This window comes from Eulemur rufifrons, chromosome 19 (genome assembly GCF_041146395.1).
Source record: "Eulemur rufifrons isolate Redbay chromosome 19, OSU_ERuf_1, whole genome shotgun sequence".
In the NCBI taxonomy this organism is placed as follows: Eukaryota; Metazoa; Chordata; class Mammalia; order Primates; family Lemuridae; genus Eulemur; species Eulemur rufifrons.
The window spans coordinates 85,824,579-85,844,974 of NC_091001.1; the positions used below are offsets into that span (position 1 = coordinate 85,824,579).

The window sequence follows — 20,396 nt, forward strand, 5'->3', positions numbered from 1 at the left end:
TATAGTGAAAATTACATAGTATTTATGTTGGTGAAAAATGATCGAAGCTATGGATGTAAATAAAGCAGTACTTGGAGAATAATTTACAGTTGTAAATTCATTTATTAGTAAACAAATAAAATGATTACGTATTCACCCCAAGGAATTAGAAAAAGCAGAATAAACTCATAGGTATTGGATATGTAAATATAATAATAAAGAGGGAAAGGAATTAGAAGAAAGGAGAGAGAGATGATTAATAAAACCCAAAGCTAGGCCGGGCACTGTTGCTCATACGTGTAATCCTAGCACTTTGTGAGGCTGAAGCAAGAGGATTGCTTGTGGCCAGGAGTTCAAGACCAGCCTGAGCAAGAGCAAGACCATCTCTACAGAAAATAGACAAATTAGCTGGGCATGGTGGCACAGGCCTGTGGTCCCAGCTACTTGGGAGGCTGAAGCAGGAGAAGCGCTTGAGCCCAGAAGTTTGAGGTTGCTGTGAGTTGTGATGACACCACTGTACTCTAGCCTAGGTGACAGAGCCAGACCCTGTCTCAAAAACAAACAAACAAAAAAACCCAAAAAGAACAAAAATAAAACCCAAAGCTGGGCCAGGCATGGTGGTTCACACCTGTGATCCTAGAACTTTGGGAGGCTGAGGTGGGAGGATTGCTTGAAATTAGGAGTTCAAGACCAGCCTGAGTAACATAGTGAGACCCTACAAAAAAATAAAAGAAATTAGCTGAGTGTGGTGGTACATGCCTGTAGTTTAGCAGTTTGGGAGGCTGAAACAGGAGGATTGCTTGAGCCCAGGAATTGGAGATTGCAGTGAGCTATGATGACATTCCTACAACTCTAGCCCAGGCATCAGAGCAAGACCCTGTCTAAAAAAAAAAAAAGCAAAACCAAAGCTGGATATTTAAACAGATAGTAAAAAAGAGAAACCTGACAAGATTAACCAAGAAATAGAAGAGAAGGCAAATTATTTATTTATTAATTATCATTGGGAACAAAAAGAGAGCATATCTACTAATTTAGCAGATACTTAAACACTCATAAGGGAATATTATGAACAATTTATGCTAATAAAAGTGAAAGCCTAGATGCACAGATTGTAGAGTCGAGACTGGAGACTTGCAGTTTTCCGGAGAAGAGGTGATGGTGGCCTGAACTCTAGGGCACTAGGAGTGGAAACAGAAGTAAAATGATTCAACAGACATCTATAATTCTGTGAACAGAGGGATGGAGATGGGCAAAGGGGAGTTAAGGAATTGGGTTAGAGGTTGTAGCATGGGCGGTTGAAAGGTGTTGTGTGTTGTCATTACCCCTGAGGAACAGTAGGGTTTTTTGAGGGGGGTGAATTGAGGTACATGGGGATCATTGGCACTGTCTAGTTGGTTATGTGCATCTTGGGCTTACTTAGAAGTCTGGATAAATTGTGTCTGCTTATATTGCCATAGGATTAGGTTCTTGTTTTTAAACTGACAAGCTTGTTTTTCTTTTTGTGAGCATGCCTTTAAATGTTTCCAGAAGTATATCTTTTTTAGAAACCAAATTAAACCCTCCCCCATGTAAATATTATTTACCCAGCTAGATCTTAGATATGAGAACAAAGATCCTACTTACGGCAGTCTCTTGTAATAAACACTAAAATGTATGCTTGTAACAGGAGCCCTTAACTTTTTGGCACAGTTACTACCTAAGTACTCAGATTTCTCTGAGTGATGTGGCCGTGACTTAGATTCTGATCCTCTAAAGTCATTGCCAGGTTTGTCTGACCCTACTGCCAGGCGGCTGGGACAGCCTTTACTAGAAGATAGCCCAAAATACTTTTCATTTAACCAAGTTCCTAAAATACTTGAAAATGAGCTACTCTCACTTATGTTAGTGAGGTGCTACATGTAGACTTTTCCCTCCTTCTTAGTGTAAACAAAAATCACCCCAAAGATAGAAACAAAATGGTCCCCATGTTCTTTTTTGTTCTATTGGAAGACAATGTGACATACATTGGAAATGGCCTTTCCACTACGCTTTTATTCTTTGACTGGATTGAAGGTTGTTGCTTACTGCTTCAAGCCTGCCAGTTTTAGCATAATCCCAGCCTGACCTGCATTGAACTGGCTGTTATTAAAACCTTTATCTACATTGTCAGAAGTATTTATTTCCTTCACAAGTGATTACTCTACTTGGTGACTTCTTCATGACTTATAAAGTACAATTATATTGTGAACAAGATAAACAATGTGGCTTTTTGTTATATAGTATAAAGTAAGTTTTCAAAGTGCAGTATATTTTCTAGTTTTAATAGATTGCTTGGAAATTTAGTATGAACATATAGATAAGTGTGATTGCATTTGTGATGATGTTTCACACAGTTATTTTTATAATTTTAGTTATTCGTTGAACTATCAGAGGAAAGGCTTATACCATGATGCAGTACATGTTGGCCAAATGTTAACCAAGCCACCGTTACCTTTCCATCACTGTATTTCAAATTTAATGGTTAATTTATAATATTTTGAATAAAGAATATATTTACATGGTTCAAAATCAAAATGCTATTTTTAAAATAAAATACCCTGAGAAATTTTGCTCCTACTTTTCCCTGTCTATCCTTTCTCTTTAAGCCCATTGTATGTAACCTTTTTTTAAATATTAATTTCTGTTTATTCTTTCAGACTTTCTTTATGCAATAAGCTACTTCAGATATGTATTCTTATTTCCTCCTCCTTTTGCTCAAAAGGTAACATACTCCTATTTTGCACCTTGGTTTCTTTTTCAAAAAATTTTTATACTCTGGAGTGCTCTCCATATCGGTCAGTATGTAAAGATATTCCTTATCTATTTTTTTACTGCATAGTATTCATTTGTGGGTATATACCGTAGTTTATTCAACCAGTCCCCTGTTGCCAGGCACTTGAATATGTTCAGTCATTTGCTATTAGAGGCAGTTTCATAGTGAATAACCTTGTACATGTATTATTTCATAGGTATGTAGCTGTCTCTATTGTTTAGATTCCTAGAAATGTGTTTGCTTGGTGAAGGGGTAAATGCGTCTATAATTTTGATTGATATTATTGAATTACCTTCATATAAGAGTTGTACATTTTGCACCAGTAATATATGAGGGCCCTTGGAGTGCCTTTCTTCTCCCAGAGCTTAACAAGAGAATGGTAGGACTTAAATGAGATTTTGCCAATCTGAAAACAAATGCTATCTCACTATTTTTTATTTGCATTTCTGTTTTCATGAGTAGGTTAAACAGTTTATCATATGTTTGAAGGTCATTTGTATTTCTTTTTTACATGTACTTGCCCATTTTTCTATTATTGTTTCCTTTATATATAGGAATTCCTTGTATAAGTTTGTATCTGGATTTTCTGTTTTGTTCCATTGATCTGTTCATTTGCCACTTTCATACTTTTACTTCTCAAGGCTTTGTAAAGTATGCTGTAATGTCTATTAGAGATGTTGTCTCAGTGCTCTTCTTTTGCAAAGTTTTTCTGGTAACTATTGATTATTTTTCAATATGATCTTTAGAGTCAGCCAGTCTAGTTTCTGGAGGGGAAAAAAGTTGATATTTTTATTGAGTTTGTGTAAATGATAATATCCTAAGGAAAACTGATACCTTTATGGTGTTTAATCTGTCTAAGAATATGATTATAGCTTTCTCTTTATTCAAGTCTACTTTCATTTCTGTAAAGGTTTGAAAAGTTTTCTTCATAAGTTTGTATATTTCTGGTTAAATGAAAATATACAGGTATTTTGTTGCTACTGGAAATGAGGTTGTCTTTTCTTTTGTATCTTCTGCTGTTGTTTGTATGTATGTTGTATATATAGAGACTATTGATTTCTATACATTCATTTTGTAGCCTACCATCTTACTGAATTCTCTCATGTTTGTGGTCACTAATTCTTTAAAGCACATTTGAAAGAGTTTGTAGGTACTGTATAGGATTTTTTTTTTTTTAGTACTAAAATCTTGGTTGAGAGACCTGATTACACTATACATTTTTCCTGGTGTAGATACTGTAGCATCATGACCCCTAGCAAGTTACAAAGGAATCATTTCCTCATTTTGACTTCAAATCTCAAGTCTTTTTACTTGATGAAAAATGGTCATTTATTGTGTTAAGGGTGATGTAAAATCCAAACATTTACTGATATATATTACACCTTAGTTAAGTCAAATAACAGAGTCAGCACATTTGTTTTTAAATGATTTAGTAATGTAATGGTATCTCGTAGATTCTTCATCAAGTGTAGTACAGTTCTTGTGATTTTTTTTTTTTTTCATTATACATATAACAAGTGTAGGAGATCTACAAGACTCCATTAATTTAAGTGTTTCAAGGCAGGTTTATATGGTGACTAACCAAGGCTTTGCACCAGTAGGCCCTACTTTAAATAAGAGTTTCCTAGTCTTTACATTTTAGAAATAGAGATCTATTTACCTTAGTAAGAAAGATTCTTTGGTATATGAAGTGAAGAGAGACACTTGTTTCTGGGCTAGTATTTTTGCTAAAATTGTTTTATGAAGAGTGTTTATCCTGATATATTAAAAACTTGGGACATGAAGTTAAAGCACATTGTCTTAAGTAAAAAATATAAAAAATATTCATAGAAGTTCAGAAACATAAACTAAATTGTCTTTTGTTTTACTCAAGGGGACTCTGAAGTATTAGGCTGTTTGTATACAAATACTCATAATTCCTTTCCCTGTTTTTCTGATATTTTAATATTTAAGTATACCTATATTCTACATAGTGAACACCATATTTATCACCCTGAATTTTTTTTAACAGTTCTAGTCGTGCATATACTAAAGTTTTCAGGCTTAAATAAAGCATATATATCAGAAAATATTTCGAAGAGTAACTGAAATCTCATTCTCTCTCTCTTCTTTTAACTGAACAGATGGAAAGAATTACTTTATAAAGTGTTTTCCAGAGCCGTTTGTAATGTGGCATATTTGGATTTCTGATTCTTTGTATGGTGAGTGTGAGAAAAGTGAAAATTGAAGTGAGTGTAGAACGCTACGGTAGATTTTGGTAAACAAAGTTTTGTTATATCACAGTAAATGGTAATGGGTAAATAGGATAATATGAATGTCTTCATATTTGGGAAATTACATTTATCCTAAAAGAACAAAGGCAGTAAGCTGTTAAAGGTGAATTAGATGACACCTAGTAGTAAGAAAGGGAGCTGATAGTTTAGCTTAGGTCAAATTATGTAATTTCTCTATTGTAAGAGTTGAGTTTTAGAAGCATTACATTTTCTTTTTTAGATAAAGTAAACAAAAAAGCAAGTATCAGATAATGGAAAAGGCTATTTGCTATATAGCCTGTTTAAAACCATTATGGGGTAACTGTGTGCTGTGTGTGTTGTGTGTGTGTGTGTGTGTGTGCGCGCGCGCGTGCACAGGTTGTTTGGTAAAATCCACTTTTTATGTAATTTGTCAACAGCAAGCTCTCAGTTTCTAATCTTAATTCTTTCGGTATTTTTCAGACATTCAGAGCCCCTTGCAGATGGCTTTATTGCACATTATGATATTACCGCTACTTTATGAGTTGGTATTACTTCTTGAATGCAAACAATGACATCTATTTTTTAAAAATAATTGAACTGATATTAGAATGCTAGAAGGTTGTTTAATTCCATCAGTGTATATCTAAACTACTAGTGTATTTGCTCTTAACACTAAATCAAATAATAGATTCTAATTAATACCACAGTGAAATCAATCTTTTATTTTGTTTTTGTTTCAGATATTAAGAGTTATATTGTGAAATTCCTATTTCTAGGAGAATAATTAGAGAGTTTAATGGATTTAAATTCCTTCTGACCCACAGGAAGGCCCCTTTCCAGGCCAGTCTCAAGAAACTGGGAGGAGGATATAGCACTGACCAAGGGTGATAGAAAACTTTGTCCAACTTCCTTGCTTCAGCACTAAAGATCTGTGTGAGATTATCATGGGAAAATACAAGCTATCGCACCAAAATGTGGTACCTGAAAATAATATTCTTCAGCACCGGTGAGATCAGTTCAAGTTATTGTCAAAGATCTGGGTCGCTAGCTGCTGCCATGCCCGTCTCTGTTCAGTCTTGTCTTTGGCCTCATACCCACATTCTCCCTATCTTATTCTCTGAACTGGTCCCCTTCTTTTTTCCTTAATCTTTGTTTACATTTCTTTTTCCTGTCCATCTGGCCAAGCTCTTTTATAACTTATTTGAGAATATGCTGTCTTGTAACTTGGCAGCCTGAGTGAGCTCGGGTCCCACTTTGTTGGAGAGGAATGGCCCTGCTCCATTATAGCCCCACCCTTTGAAGACTGTTCTAGATACCTCCGGATTAAAAGTGCAACAGAAAACATAGCTATTTATTCTTGAAAATAATTACCTAGGCAAATATAATGTAGCTCTTGTTAATTTTTGTTCTGGACAACTTTGGCCTAGAAAACCTGGAATAAAGTAGAATTTTAACCATTTCTCTCCATTCCCATTAAGTTATCTTAGTTCAGGCTGTCCTCATTTCAGGCCTGCTCTGGTGCAATATGTCCTTAGAAGTTAGTGGTAACAGAAGGAAATGAGATGTGGAAGGGTGCTGGGGAACAGAGGAGAAATGTGAAAAAAGTGGTACTCATATTGATCATTCTCTTGTATTAGGCAAATTTTTAGTGAAAGGAAGAGTAACACTAGAAAAACTTTTGTATAGTATGAAAGAAAAAAATGTTTCTAGTATTGCTAGGAATGGCTTTGTAAGAGTAACATTCAAAGACTTGAAGAAGCTAAGTTAGTCTGTCTTATAAATATATTTGACTTATTTTGAAATTGAATGTAGTGGAAAAGCATGTGTTCGTCCTTTTCATTTCACTGATTTTAATGAAAGATATACAGTTGACTCCTAACATGGGTTTGAACTGCATGGATCCATTTATGTGAGTTTTTTTCAAGCAAGCTCACGATGTGAAACCCACATGAGGGGCTGACTTTTCATATATGCGGGCTCCTATGGGTCCTGAGTAGGCACAGATTTTCGTATGTGTGGGGCTCCTGGAACCAAGCCCCAGAGTATACTAAGGGACACTATATATCCAGCCCTCAAATGTAGGCACAAAATTTTAGTAATTTTTTCATTCACCCCAGATCTAAACATAAGTGATTTTAATTTTAAAAAATGAAGTTTGCAGTTACATAGCTTTTTCTGTTATGTAAGATAGATTCTGACTGCTACAGGCAAAAGTCGATTCTGAAATGGATAGGTGCTAAGTTTTGTGACTGATACATTCGAAAGGTATATTCTTTTGTAAGATAGAAATTATCTTAATTAAAAGGGTTCTAAGGAGACACAGGTTTTATTGGATAGAATATTTTGTGTGTTTTTATAATTTACTTTATTTGGACTACCAATTATCTGCATAAATAAACTTTCAGTTTATTTTACATATTTGCCACTGGTTTTTACAGTCTGTTTTTTATTCACTATATCCATAGGTGAAGCCCTCAGTGATTTAATTAAAACACATTTTCTAACAGGCTCACTTACCAGTTTCTCCATCCTAGAGCAAATTAGAAAGGATGGGGGAGGGCTCTAAGTATCACACTTGACAATAAGAAGTAACCACTGACAACCTGATGGCAGAGAGAGAGAAAACCAAAACACTTCAAGTTAAATAGGCAGAACAGTCCAGATTTATTTACAGAAGTGGTTCTTAACCTTTGCGTTATGGGCACCTGTCTTACTCCATTTTATGCTGCTACAGTGGAATGCCTGAGACTGGATAATTTACAAAAAACAGATTTTCTATAAACCTGGAACACTGGTTAGTGAGGTATTATTCTGCATTTGCATTAAATAAGCTCCATTTTAGCATTTAATCAGTGATGTCCTGGAGCCTTTTTGTACTAGTGAGATTATGACTATTTCTTCCTAATTCCATGTTCAGAAATGCCAGATTGGTAGTCTTCTGTGGTGGTAGTGTTTACACTACCAAAACCCTGTAAACCAAGGCTGGCTCTGCCCGCATTCCCCATACTGGTTTTTAAACATTTACCAGCCCACAACTGATTTTACTTATTCTTTCAGCAAACATTTTTTGAGTGCCTGTTGTGTTCCAGGCACTGTTCAGGGTGCCAAGGATATAGCAGGGAATGGACAATGTTTAATTAAGTGAATATATTCTTCTAAATCCTCTATTTTCTAATAAATTGGGGAAGTATTGGGGGTTCCTTAGACAAGTAATGATGGCAGAGTCTAACAAAAAAGAAGGGAACAATTTTCTTTACTGCAGAGCCTTCCAGATTTTTTAATGTGCTGTTGAGCACATCAGAAGAGAAGAGAATATAGTATTACTTTCAGTATTTAACCAAGGAAGCCTCTCTTTTTTCTTGAATATATTTTACATCTTTCACAATGCTTTTCTGCAGCTCCAGGGCAGTCACATCCCAGATGCCAGGAATTGGTGAATAAAGGTCATTACTCATGGGATGTAGGTCAGAGTAGGGGCAGGATTTCTGAAGACAGACCTTCCCACCATCTGTTTATAGGTGATTGATTTGTAGGTTGTAGATTGAATTATTTTATTGATGGAGCTCTGAACTAGTCTATTGTGTTTTCATTTCCTGTATTTAAAAGAAAAAGCATTTTATGTAGTGAGAAAGTACTGCTCTACTTATATTATTAATCTTAGAAAAATGCTTTCCCTTCTAATCTGCAATTTCTGATTTGGGAACACTTAATAATATGTGCATGTGAACTTCTGCCACCACCTACTCTCTGCTGCTAGATTTCTTCTCAGCCCCACACATCTCTTCCTCCAAAGCCTCCCCTGTAATGGGAGTCACTTAAACCCCGTTCATCTACCATTTCACTTCTGCTAGGCTACAGTGTTTCTCAAGGTGTGATTGACAGACTGTTGGTTGAATCAGAGTTATCTGGTGGTATTGAAACCATAGGTTCCTGGGGCTCACCCCAGATCTGCTGATTCAGAATCTGTATGTGTAGTATGGAGGTCAAGAATCTGTAATTTAAAGCGAAATCTATAAGTGATTTTTATTGAGTCGTTTAATTTCCATATTGAGTTGTTAAATTGCATTTTTTGGTATGGGTATACAGTATTTCTCAGCATAGGTGCCATTGACATTTTGGCCAGGACTGTTATTGTGCTCTGCAGGCAAAACAGGACTTTCAAGATCCTTGGCTGCTACCTATCAAATTCCATTATTGTCCAAATGCCTTCCACATTTCTAAACACCTCCTTTCCACCTTATGGCATAGTATCCTCCTCAATAAAGAATCACTGCTATATACTGCTTTCATTGTTCTAGAAGTTGCTCTTAATAATTTAATATTAATATATTAGCCAAATTACTAACTCTGCCTACTTCCCAAACAATACAAAGTCTATAGAGTGATTTAACTTCAGTTGCACCTTCCCATTTCCATGGCATTTTGTTCAGTTTTTGAATTCTAGCTTTTTAAAAATTACATAAATAGTCATCATTATTAATATTGCTTTCTGTGGTCATCTTGTTTATCTCTACCCAAGATTACCAGTTTATTTGATTGATATTCCTTGCATTTTAAACTTTGCTTCTGAGAATTTTTTTAACCTGAAATATACCTTTTAGAAGAATGTATTATTGCACGTCTTTTGGTGGTAAACTCTGTTTTTGTTAGAAAATGTCTTTATTTTGCTCTATTTCTTGAATTATGTTTTACCCGAGAATGTAATTCTAGATTGACTTAATTTTTCTCAGCACAGTGCTATTCTGTAGTCCTTCTGGCTTTTATTGTTTCTCTAAGAAGTCTAATTGTTCCTTTGTAGATAATGTGAATCTTTTTCTCTGAGTGCTTTTAAAGATTACCTCTTTGTCTTTAGTGCTTTGCAGTTTCATATGGTGCATCTAGATGTGGATTATATTATTTATTCTCCTTGGGACTGTCTCCTGAATCTGAGGTTTTATGTCTTCTATGCATTCTGGAAAAATTTCAGCCACTATGTCTTGGAATATTGGTTTTCTGTTCTTTCCGTCTGAGACTTTAATTATATATATGTTAGATCTTCTTATCCTATTCTTCTTGTCTCTTAATCTCTCTTATTTTCTATTTCTTTCTCTTTGCTACTTCAGACCTGTCATTTAGTTCTACTCCAATTAGGTTTTTAATCTCAAGTATTGCATTTTTTATTACCAGAAATTCTATTTTGTTCTTTTTTTTTTCCTGTCTGCCAAATCATTTTTGTTAGCCTCTTATGTCTGGTCCACGTATTTAATACCTTTTTTTATTTCTGTAAACTTTTAAAGCATACTTAATTGTAATTTTATATTGTGTATCTGTTAATTCCAAGATTTTAACTTCTACAAATTTAATTTGGTTTTCTGTAGCTTTTGCTGCTCTGGTGGTTTGTTTCCTTTTGTGTGTGATAATTTTGTTTTAAGCTCATATTTGCCTAATATTATGATTTAGTAATCTAGATTGTGTGTTGAAGGTGTGTTTCTCTGCAGAGAATTTGCTTCTGTTTCTGGCAGACGCTTTGTGTTATTACCAACCCAGAGACAACTTAAATTTGTTTCTTGGCTTGAGGTTCCTGGTCCTTGAAATAACTGTAAATTTTAATCCTATACTCACTGAGGACAGGCTTGTAATTAAGGACTTCCAGGGGAGATAACTCATTCCAGCAAAGGATTGTTTCAAACAAAGTGCCTTTATTTGCTCTTTTTGTCAATGGACAGAGCCCTCTCCCCCGACCTACCTATTCATTGAGGGGTGTGGCCCTTCAGGGGCATTGCTGGTTTTATGCAGTGTCCTCCATTCCAGCTTTCACCACATCTAGTAAAAATGAAAACTCAAGTCACTAGACTCCAAGTTTAATAAGCTCAGGTCATGGCATTAGCTCTTGCTTAAAACTCTGATTTTATTCAATAAATACATTCAACAGGATTTTGGCGGGGGGGGGGGAGCTAATAATTACTGTGTTTTCTTTGTTTTTGCCACCTGTGGATTTCTTGGGAGTTCAGCACTGCATTTAAAAGAGTGTTTGTTGTATCTTGCCTGCCATTTTTAGGTATTTGTAATGATACCTCATTTGGTATTTGTAATGGTATTTCATATCTAGTCTAACATATTTCTAAAAGCAAAACCTTGGGAGTGCAAAACCAATGGTGCCACTGGAGTGTGGGCACCATTGAGCTAGAGATGCTGCTACTGCTGCTTCTGTAGTGAGAAGTTGGAATTTGGTTACCTGGTTTCTTATCCTTTCCCAAACTCAATGCCACTGTTAAGTTTATCCCTATTACTAGTTACATTGACATTTGTGGTCTGCCAATTTACCATTTAAAAGTGTCATTGATAGGGAACAAGTCCATTTTGAACTCCAAAATTCAGAATTAAACTTTGAAATACAACTTACTGATATGTTGGGACTGCCTGTACTTTTTTATTATTCACAAGTTATTTTCTTTGTCTATATCCGATCATTATCTGATAAGTATATTTTTTGAAATGTTAATGTGATGGTCTCAATCAATTTATTTTCTTTTTTCAAATTCCGATCATGTAGTCCTAGAAATTTAGATCTTTAATTATCTGGTTTCAAGAAACAAAGAGCCATTCAAGTTAATTCCAGAAAAGAGAGGCTATTGTAAAAATACACGTGATATGGAACTGGAAAGTTGTCAGGAATTCAAGGTAGCTTGGAAATCTGTTCTTCACTTTTTAAGATTGTCTCTTCATTGTGTCTTTTCTATTTCTTCAAAACTTCACTTTGCCTGAAGTCCTGTTTGCTATGACAATGGCACAATTTTATAGTATTGTTTCACAGCAGGTTACATTGGTGGTACTATTCTCAGTATTTCCAGTTTCAAACTTTTAGAGCTGTGCTATCTAATACAATTGTCACTAGCCACATGTGGCTTTAAAAATCAAAATTAAAATCGTGTATAGGATCTGTATGCTAATAACTACAAAACAATGATGAAAGATATCAGAGAAAATCTAAATAAACAGACCTTCCAGTAATGTTCATGGATTGGAAGATTCTACATAGTAATGATGTCAGTTCTCGCCCAGTTGATCCATAGACTTAATAAAAATAAAAATCCCAGCAGTATTTTTTTTTAAAAAAACATAGACAAGCTGATTCTAAAATTTATATGGAAAGACAAAGGACCTAGAATAGCCAAAGCAATTTTGAAAAGAAGTAGTTGGAGGAATCACAATACTTGGTTTTTGAAGATTTACTACAAACCAACAATAATCAAGACAATTGGTAAGGGATAAACACAAGATTGGTAGATCAATATGGAGATGGTTATAGAGTCCAGAAATAGACCCATGCTAATATATCCAATTGATTTTTTTGACAAAGGTGAAAGGCAATTCAGTGGAGGGAGGAGTATCTTTTCAAAAATAGTATTGGAATAGTTAGACATGTATACATGCAAAAAAAAAAAAAAGGAATCTCAACCTAAACTTTATACCTTAAACAAAAATTAACTCAGATTTATCATAAATCTAAATGTAAAACTATAAAACTTTTAGAAAAAAACACAGAAGAATATCTTTGTGACCTGGAATTAAGCCAAAAGGTCTGAGACATGACACCAAAAGCACAATCCATAAAAGAAAACTGTTGATAAATTGGACTTCATCAGTTAAAACTTTTGCTCTACGTGTTAGTTTGCTAGGGTTGCCATAACAAAATGCCACAGACTGGGTGGCTTTAACAATAGATACTCATTTTCTGATAGTTCTGGAGGCTGTAAGTCCAAGGTTAAGGTGCCAGCAGGGTTGGTTTCTCCTGAAGCCTCTCTCCTTGGCTTGCAGATGGCTGCTGCCTTGGTGTGTCTTCACATGGCACACCAAATGCACACTGTGTGTGTATGCATCTCTGTTGTCGCTTCCTTGTCTTAAAAGGACATCATTCCTATTGGATTAGGGCCCACTCATATGACCACATCTAACTTTAATTATCTCTTCAAAGGTCCTTTCCCCAGTATATTCTGAGGTACTGGAGTTTAGGACTTCATCATACGAATTTTGGCAGGGGACACAGTTCAGTCCATAAATTCTGCAAAAGACATTGTTAAGAGAATGAAAGACAAGCTACAGACTGGGAGAAAATATTTGCAAATCATATCTGACAAAGGTCTTGCATCTAGTATATATTAATATAAAGAACTGTCAAAACTCATCAGAAAGAAAATAAATATCCCAATTAAAACATGGACAAAAGACTGGAAAACACTTCATCAAAGGATGGCAGATAAGTACATAAATAGATATTCAACATCATTAGCCACTAGGGAAATGCAAACTAAAACCACTATAAGATATCATTACACACCAATTAGATTAGAATGGCTAACATAAAAAATACAACACCACCTTCTGACAAAGATGTGGGGCAACTCATACCCCCTCATATGTTGCTACTGGGAAAGAACAATGGTAAAGTCACTCTAGAAAGAGTAACTGTAGTTTCTTACAGAGTTAAACATACACCTGTCATATGATATGACCTAGTCCCACTCCTGGGTATTTATATAACTTGTACATAAATGTTTTTAGCAGACCTATTTGTATTTGCCAAAAACTGAAAACAACTCAGATGTCCTTGAACTGGTCAATGGATAAACTGTGGTAAATTCATACAGTGGAATGCTACTCAGCAATAAAAAGGAATACACTAATGATACATGCAACAACTTGGTGAAAGAAGAATCTCAAGTGGTTACATAATAAATGATTTAATTTATATGACATTCTCAAAAAGAAAAACTGTAGTGGCAGAGAACAAATCATTGGTTTTCAGGGCTTAGGAAGGGTATTACTTCCACTGGAGTTTTTGCAGTGATTAAACTTTTCTGTTTCCTGATGATGATGGTGGTGGTGGTGGTGGTGGTGGTGGTGGTTATGTAAATCTATACATGTGTTAAAACTACTGGAACTACATAAAAAATCCATTTTATTATCTGGTAGTTTTAAAAAATTTAAAACTCCAAATTTTAAATATTTTATTGCATATACATATACAATTAAACATTCAGTTCTTCAGTTGCACTAGCCACATTTTGATTCATCAATAGGTACATGCAGTATGGGGCTAATGTGCTGAACAGTGCAGACACAGAACATTTCCGTCAATGCAAAAAGTTCTACTGGACAGTGCTGCTTTAGAGCAGGGATCAGCAGACTTTTTCGATAAAGGGCCAGATAGTAATACTTCAGCCTTTGTGGACCATGTGGTCTCCATCTCAGCTACTCACCTCTGCCGTGGTATTGTGAAAGCAGCCATTGACAAATGAGCACGGCTGTGTACCAACAAAACTTTATTTATAAAAAATAGGCATGCTTGTTGACCTTTATTTTAGAGAATTTGATTGGCCTGTTTCCCTTTTTCATGTCAGCTCAGGGTTTATTGGTAGAGTAACCTTATAATTTATCATCCAAATTTAATAAAATTTTAATTGTTTGAGAGTGAAAAAGCACACTGTTAATAATTCTGCTAGAACAATAGGCATAACCGAGGAGTGTCCTAGACAAACAAGGGATGTTTGTCACCTGTCAGTCTTCCTATGAATTGGTTGCCCTTGTGGTGGATACATATCTGGTTCAGTCGACTGTGGAAAAGCAAATAAAACTATTCCTTCGGCAGTGAGTGTGGGTTATCCATTTTCCTCTGAAAGGGAATGTTTGTATGGGAGGCACTATGAGGTTTGGCTGACCCAGTACACTCAAAATAGTCTGTGTTTTCTGTCCCCAAGCCTTTGCTCATGCTTTTCTATGCCCATCTCCCCATCCCTTTTCTATTAATGTGTTTGTTGTAATCCAGACCATCCTTCAAACCTTTGCATAAATGGTATCACCTTCATTGAAGCCATCCCTGTATAGCCTTTCAGACTTAGGAGTTGGTAGTTGTATTTTATAAAACTCAAGTAGCACGGTGTTAGACTGTGATACCTGACTGTGGATCAGCAGCATCTCAGTAGCTTTAAATACAGATTCCTGGATCCCATTCTTCATCTACTGATTTAGAATTCAAAATTAGTGCCAGTATTTTGTTGTTTTGTTTTGTATTTAAACTCCTTATGTGATTTTTATATAACCAGCCAGCTGGTTCACTATGTGGAATCTGTTAATTTAGACTGAAATTATTCATGTAAACATTGACTTTTAGAATTAGAAGGAACTTCAGAAATAGTCGGTTTTTACCTTCTTGTTTTTAAATTGTGGGCAAGAGAGGTCAGGAAGAGGACACAAGGGAAATTACTTGCTCAGATCCCATTACTTGTTATTGGCATAGCCAGGAGTAAACTTTGCATTTCTTAACTCTCATTTCAGAACCTTTCTTCATATTCACATTGACTATCCCCTTCTGCTTAGTAAGGTTTGAACACCCCAGGGTGCTCAGTACATAGTAGATGATCAGATTTTTTACTGATAATGACTATCTCTAACTCACTTTATATAGTACCTAGCACATTTTTTGGCTCTTAATGATTGTTTCTTGATTATCTTGTTTACCTCCAGTCCACACTCGAGGAATTACTTTTCTGATAGTTGGAGATAACTCAGCAAATCTAGTTCTAATCTGAATGGCCCCTGAAAGGCTCACTGAGCCAAACTGAATTCTGGGACAGCTTTGAAACTTCATATTTTCTAAGAACCCCTCTAACCAGATCAGTTCCAGACCTGCAGGGCTTTCCTCACCAGGCCTACTGCCATTTCAGAAAGGTTACCCAGGATCTCTGGCAGTCTGTGTGGGATGCCTAAACCAGAATAAGTTGTGGGACTAGGGTTAGGAAAAGGCTTATGGGAACTGATGATAGCCTAAGCTGAGCTTCAAAGGATGTCTGTTAGGCAGAGGAGGGGATTGGGGCAAAGGTGTGGGTAGCATTGGGGAATGGCAAGTTGTTGAGTTTGGTTAGAGCATAAAGTACAAGTTAGGGAGTGACTAGAAAGATAAATGGGGGCAGGGGAAGATAGTAAAGGGTTTTATAGGTAAATTGCTGTATTTCACAATTTCACATCCACACACAAAAGAATGGAATTGGAGCCCTACCTGACATCATATAAAAATTCACTCAAAGTGGATTATAGACCTAAACATAAGAGCTAAAACTATAAAACTCCTAGGGAAAAAAATCATAGGAAAAAATCTTTTGTGATCTTGGTTTAGGCAATGGTTTCTTAGCTATAACACTAAAAGCACAAGCAACAACAAATTGATGAGTTGGACTTCGTCAAAATTAACTGCTGTGCTTCAAAGGATACCATAAGAAAATGAGTGGGAGAAAGTATTTGCAAGTCATGTAACTGATAAGGGATTTATATCTAGAATACATGTAAAGAACTCTTAAAATTTAACAATGAAAGAACAAATAAAGATGGGCAAAGAATTGAATAGACATTTCTCTAAAGAAGATACTCAAACAGCTGATAAGTGTGTGAAAAATTGCTCAACATCATTGGTCATTAGTGAAATGCAAATCAAACCACAATGAGATACCACTTCATAGCCACAAGAATGGCTAAAATAAAAAAGACACTAACAGATACTGGCAAGGATGTGGAGAAACTGGAACCCCCATACATTGCTGGTGATGATGTGAAATGGTGCAGCTACTTTAAAAAACAGTTTTGACAGTTCTTCGAAAGTTGAACATAGAGGTACTGTGTGACCCAGCAATGCCTTACTCTTAGGTATATAGGTCCAAGAAATTGAAAACATAGGTCCACACAAAAATCTGTACACTTAGGTTTTCAGCAGCATTATTCACAATAGCCAAAAAGTGGAAACAACTCAAATGTCCTTTGACTGATGAATGGGTTAACAAAATACAGTATTTCCATACAATGGAATGCTATTTGGCAATAACATATGGATGAATGTCTGACATGGATGAGTCGGAAAACATGCTAAGTGAAAGAAACCAATCACAAAGGACCACTTATTGTTTGATCCCATTTACGTGAGATGTCCACAGTAGTCAAATCCATAGAGATGGAAAGTAAATTATTAATAGTAGTTGCCAAGGATTGAGAAGAGTAGGAATAGGGAGTGACTGCTAATGGGTCTGGGATTTCTATTTGAGGTGATGAAAATGTTCTAAAATTAGATAGTAGTGATGGTCATATAATTCTGAATGTACTAAAAACCACTGAATTGCACACAGTAAAAGGGTGAACTTTATGTTATGTGAATTCTGTCCTAATAAAGCTGTTATAAAAAAGGCTATATTGGTGAAAAATTTAAGTACTCTGACAAGGAATTTGGATTTTTTTTTGTCTTTAAAGTAATAGCGTGTACTCCTGAAGAGTCTTAAACTCTAGAATGATGTGATGGGAACATCACTTTGGGATCTTGTGAAGAATGGTAGGTCAATGAGGTGGCAGAAAATTTGGTCTAGATAGTTAGATGCTTAAAGTATTTATCCTTAGTTTTCTGCCCTTTAACAAGTATGAAAATTTTAGATTGCCAATTCTGAATTCAAAATTTTTAACTTTATACATGGTAATATTTTCTAATTTCTACCTTGCTTTCATTTTTAAAAAATGAACTGCTCGAGATGATTGAAAAAAGAATAGCAGTTGCAGAATGTTAGAGATAATATTGATTTTTAAATTTACCTTGGTCTGTAACCTTGACCATTGTCAATTTAGAGATAGCAAAATATGATTTATTTTAGCCAGAAGACCAAGATTCTTAATGAATCAGAATGCTTTAATAAACATGGATTTTGATGAGGAAAGGCTCAGAAATTGAAGTTCCCTGAGGGCTTTTTGTTATCTTTTCCCCTTTCTTTTTGTGAAATATCTTAATACACCAAATAAGCTACATACTAGAAAATATTTCAGACAGCATAGTAGGCACAAAGAGCAGTAATCATTTTAGTTGTCTGGTTTTTTATTGACCATAAAGAACTATAATGTAAAAACTGTTATCTTTTAGGGAAGTCTGGACTAATTTACCTTTTGAAAAATTGTATTCATAAGTCAAGCCTTATAGTAAATATTGACCTTGGTAAACTACTCATCAGTAGTTACTGTCATGATTTTTCTGTTAAATATATATTGGTGTTAACTATTAATAAATCTATTTTTAGAAGAGTATGTTGTGTTCAGCAACCATTTTGGACACTTTGTGTAACTTGTATTGTCAGTTGAGAGTGTGCCCTCCTGTGGTCATTGGGAACAAAATTTCAGCTGTAAATAATCATCTAGCTTTCTGAGTTCACATTTCTCTGCTCTTCCATAATAGAATCACTCATATTCTGAATTTCTTTTCAATAAGCAAAAAACAAAACTATGGCATGATTTTAAAATGTTGAGAATTGGAGAGAATAGCGTCTTATTTGGAGGAGATGCTAAAAAAGATAAGGCATGAAGAATAGAGTATAAAGGAGAAGACTAACAGAAAAAAGAGATCAAAATGTGAGACGAGGCAAGTAGTACGATAGTGTTTAAGAAACGTTGTGACTAACGTTGATGTGATATACCTGAATATTTTTCAGGTATTCCCTGCCCTCCTTTACAGAATGCTCCCAGGAATGACATTCTGTTTTTATTTCTACTTCATTTATATATCTTTTCATCCTAGGGAAAGGAGTAAGTATTTATCCAGTACCATCTGTTTTGAAATATCTATCTCATTTAATGAAAATTGTTTAATTTGAAATAAGTGTTCAGATCTGTTTTGTGCCGCCTCTTATAAGTGGGTATCAGAAGTGTTTATTGGTTTTGGAGATTTTGTTGGAAGGACCAATTCTTAAATGAATTTTCCCTGTAAAATTTCATTTACATTTTTTTTCTTAATTCGTATGAGATCTTTTAATATCTTTGTTCTTCTTTGAATTAAACGGTTAAATTTATATTTTCAACAATTGCTGTGTCTCATATCTACTTTCTTAGATCCTTGGCTGATATTTTTAATGCCCTAGTATTCTTAGAAGGATCCACTGTTAACGGTGTTGTCACCTTTTGCCAAGTGATTCACTGATCTTCACCAATCCATTAATAAGGGACTATTGCAACAAGGAACAATCCTTGTCACATGAATGGATTTTTCTGTGATTAGGAAATTGCATATATTCTTCATTGTTTGGTACAAAAATTAATTTAAATTTCAGTTAGCAGTTTAAAATAATCATTTTGAAAGTTCTGATCCAATTATAAAGCCCTTTTAATTTGATAAAGAGTTACTGCCATTTTTATACAAATTGAACAGTTTCTGCGTATTTATACATGATTACACAGTTGTAAATACCAGCAATGTAATATTGTGAATTTATTTTAAAAAGTGATTTTTATTTTTAATATGTGGCTTACAAAAATATATTTGCTTTGTATTGAATTACATTTATTTGTACCATCAAGTGTGTTTAAAAGGATGCAAAGGAGCTGTTTCCGTAATTGCATTAGCCTTTCATGTTCTCAGACTTTCGTATGACAAAATTTAAGGCTAATCTGTCCACCTAGCCTTTGAATGAATGGCAATACAGTGTAGTGCTTCAAAACTCAGCCTCTGTAGTCAGACTGTCTGGGTTTGAATCCGACCACTGTCTCTTACTGGTTATATGATCTTGGTAATTTCTTTAACTTCTCTGTTTCCTCATTTGCAACATGGGAATAATATCAGTACCTATACCTCATAAGACCTTACAAGATTGGCCGGGCGCGGTGGCTCACGCCTGTGATCCTAGCACTCTGGGAGGCCGAGGCGGGTGGATCGCTCAAGGTCAGGAGTTCGAGACCAGCCTGAGCGAGACCCCGTCTCTACTAAAAATAGAAAGACATTATATGGACAACTAAAAATCTATATAGAAAAAATTAGCCGGGCATGGTGGCGCATGCCTGTAGTCCCAGCTACTCGGGAGGCTGAGGCAGTAGGATCGCTTAAGCCGAGGAGTCTGAGGTTGCTGTGAGCTAAGCTGACGCCACGGCACTCACTCTAGCCTGGGCAACAAAGTGAGACTCTGTCTCAACAAAAAAAAAAAAAAAAAAAAAAAAAAAAAAGACCTTACAAGATTGTTGTGAGGATTAAATGAGTTAATATAAAAACACTCAAAATAATGCCTGGCACATTCGTATTAAAGTTTGTATGTAAATTAATGGGATTTTTTTATTGCCAATATTAAATTTACATTTGAAGTAATGTTAATTTATTGTGAAGAATATACTATTGTTTTATAAATGTAAGTCACTCTTACATTTCTTGCTTTAAAAACATTCTTGTAAAATGGAAAATAGTAAGCTAAAATGCAACTTTATGCAGCTTTTTATGAAAGCTTTCTTCACAATAATCTTTTTTTTCTTCTTTCTTTAGGCACGGAATGTTAACACTGGTGAATTAGCAGCAATTAAAGTAATAAAATTGGAACCAGGTAAATTATTTGAAATTTGATGTTTCTTATTGCTAG

The 20,396-nt window shown here is 35.1% G+C and overlaps 1 protein-coding gene across 3 annotated transcripts in view; it reads left to right on the forward strand.

Annotated features, from left to right (window-relative positions):
* The window catches only part of MAP4K3 (mitogen-activated protein kinase kinase kinase kinase 3), a 150,411-nt gene that overhangs the window by 38,167 nt on the left and 91,848 nt on the right, over positions 1-20,396 (forward strand). For 2 of the 3 annotated variants that reach the window (XM_069494991.1, XM_069494992.1), the window contains exon 2: positions 20,303-20,360. The exons of the other annotated variant lie outside the window; for it this stretch is intronic. In XM_069494991.1, coding sequence (XP_069351092.1) covers positions 20,303-20,360 — 58 coding nt within the window. The remainder of the gene's footprint in view (positions 1-20,302; positions 20,361-20,396) is intronic. 3 annotated transcript variants of the gene reach the window in all.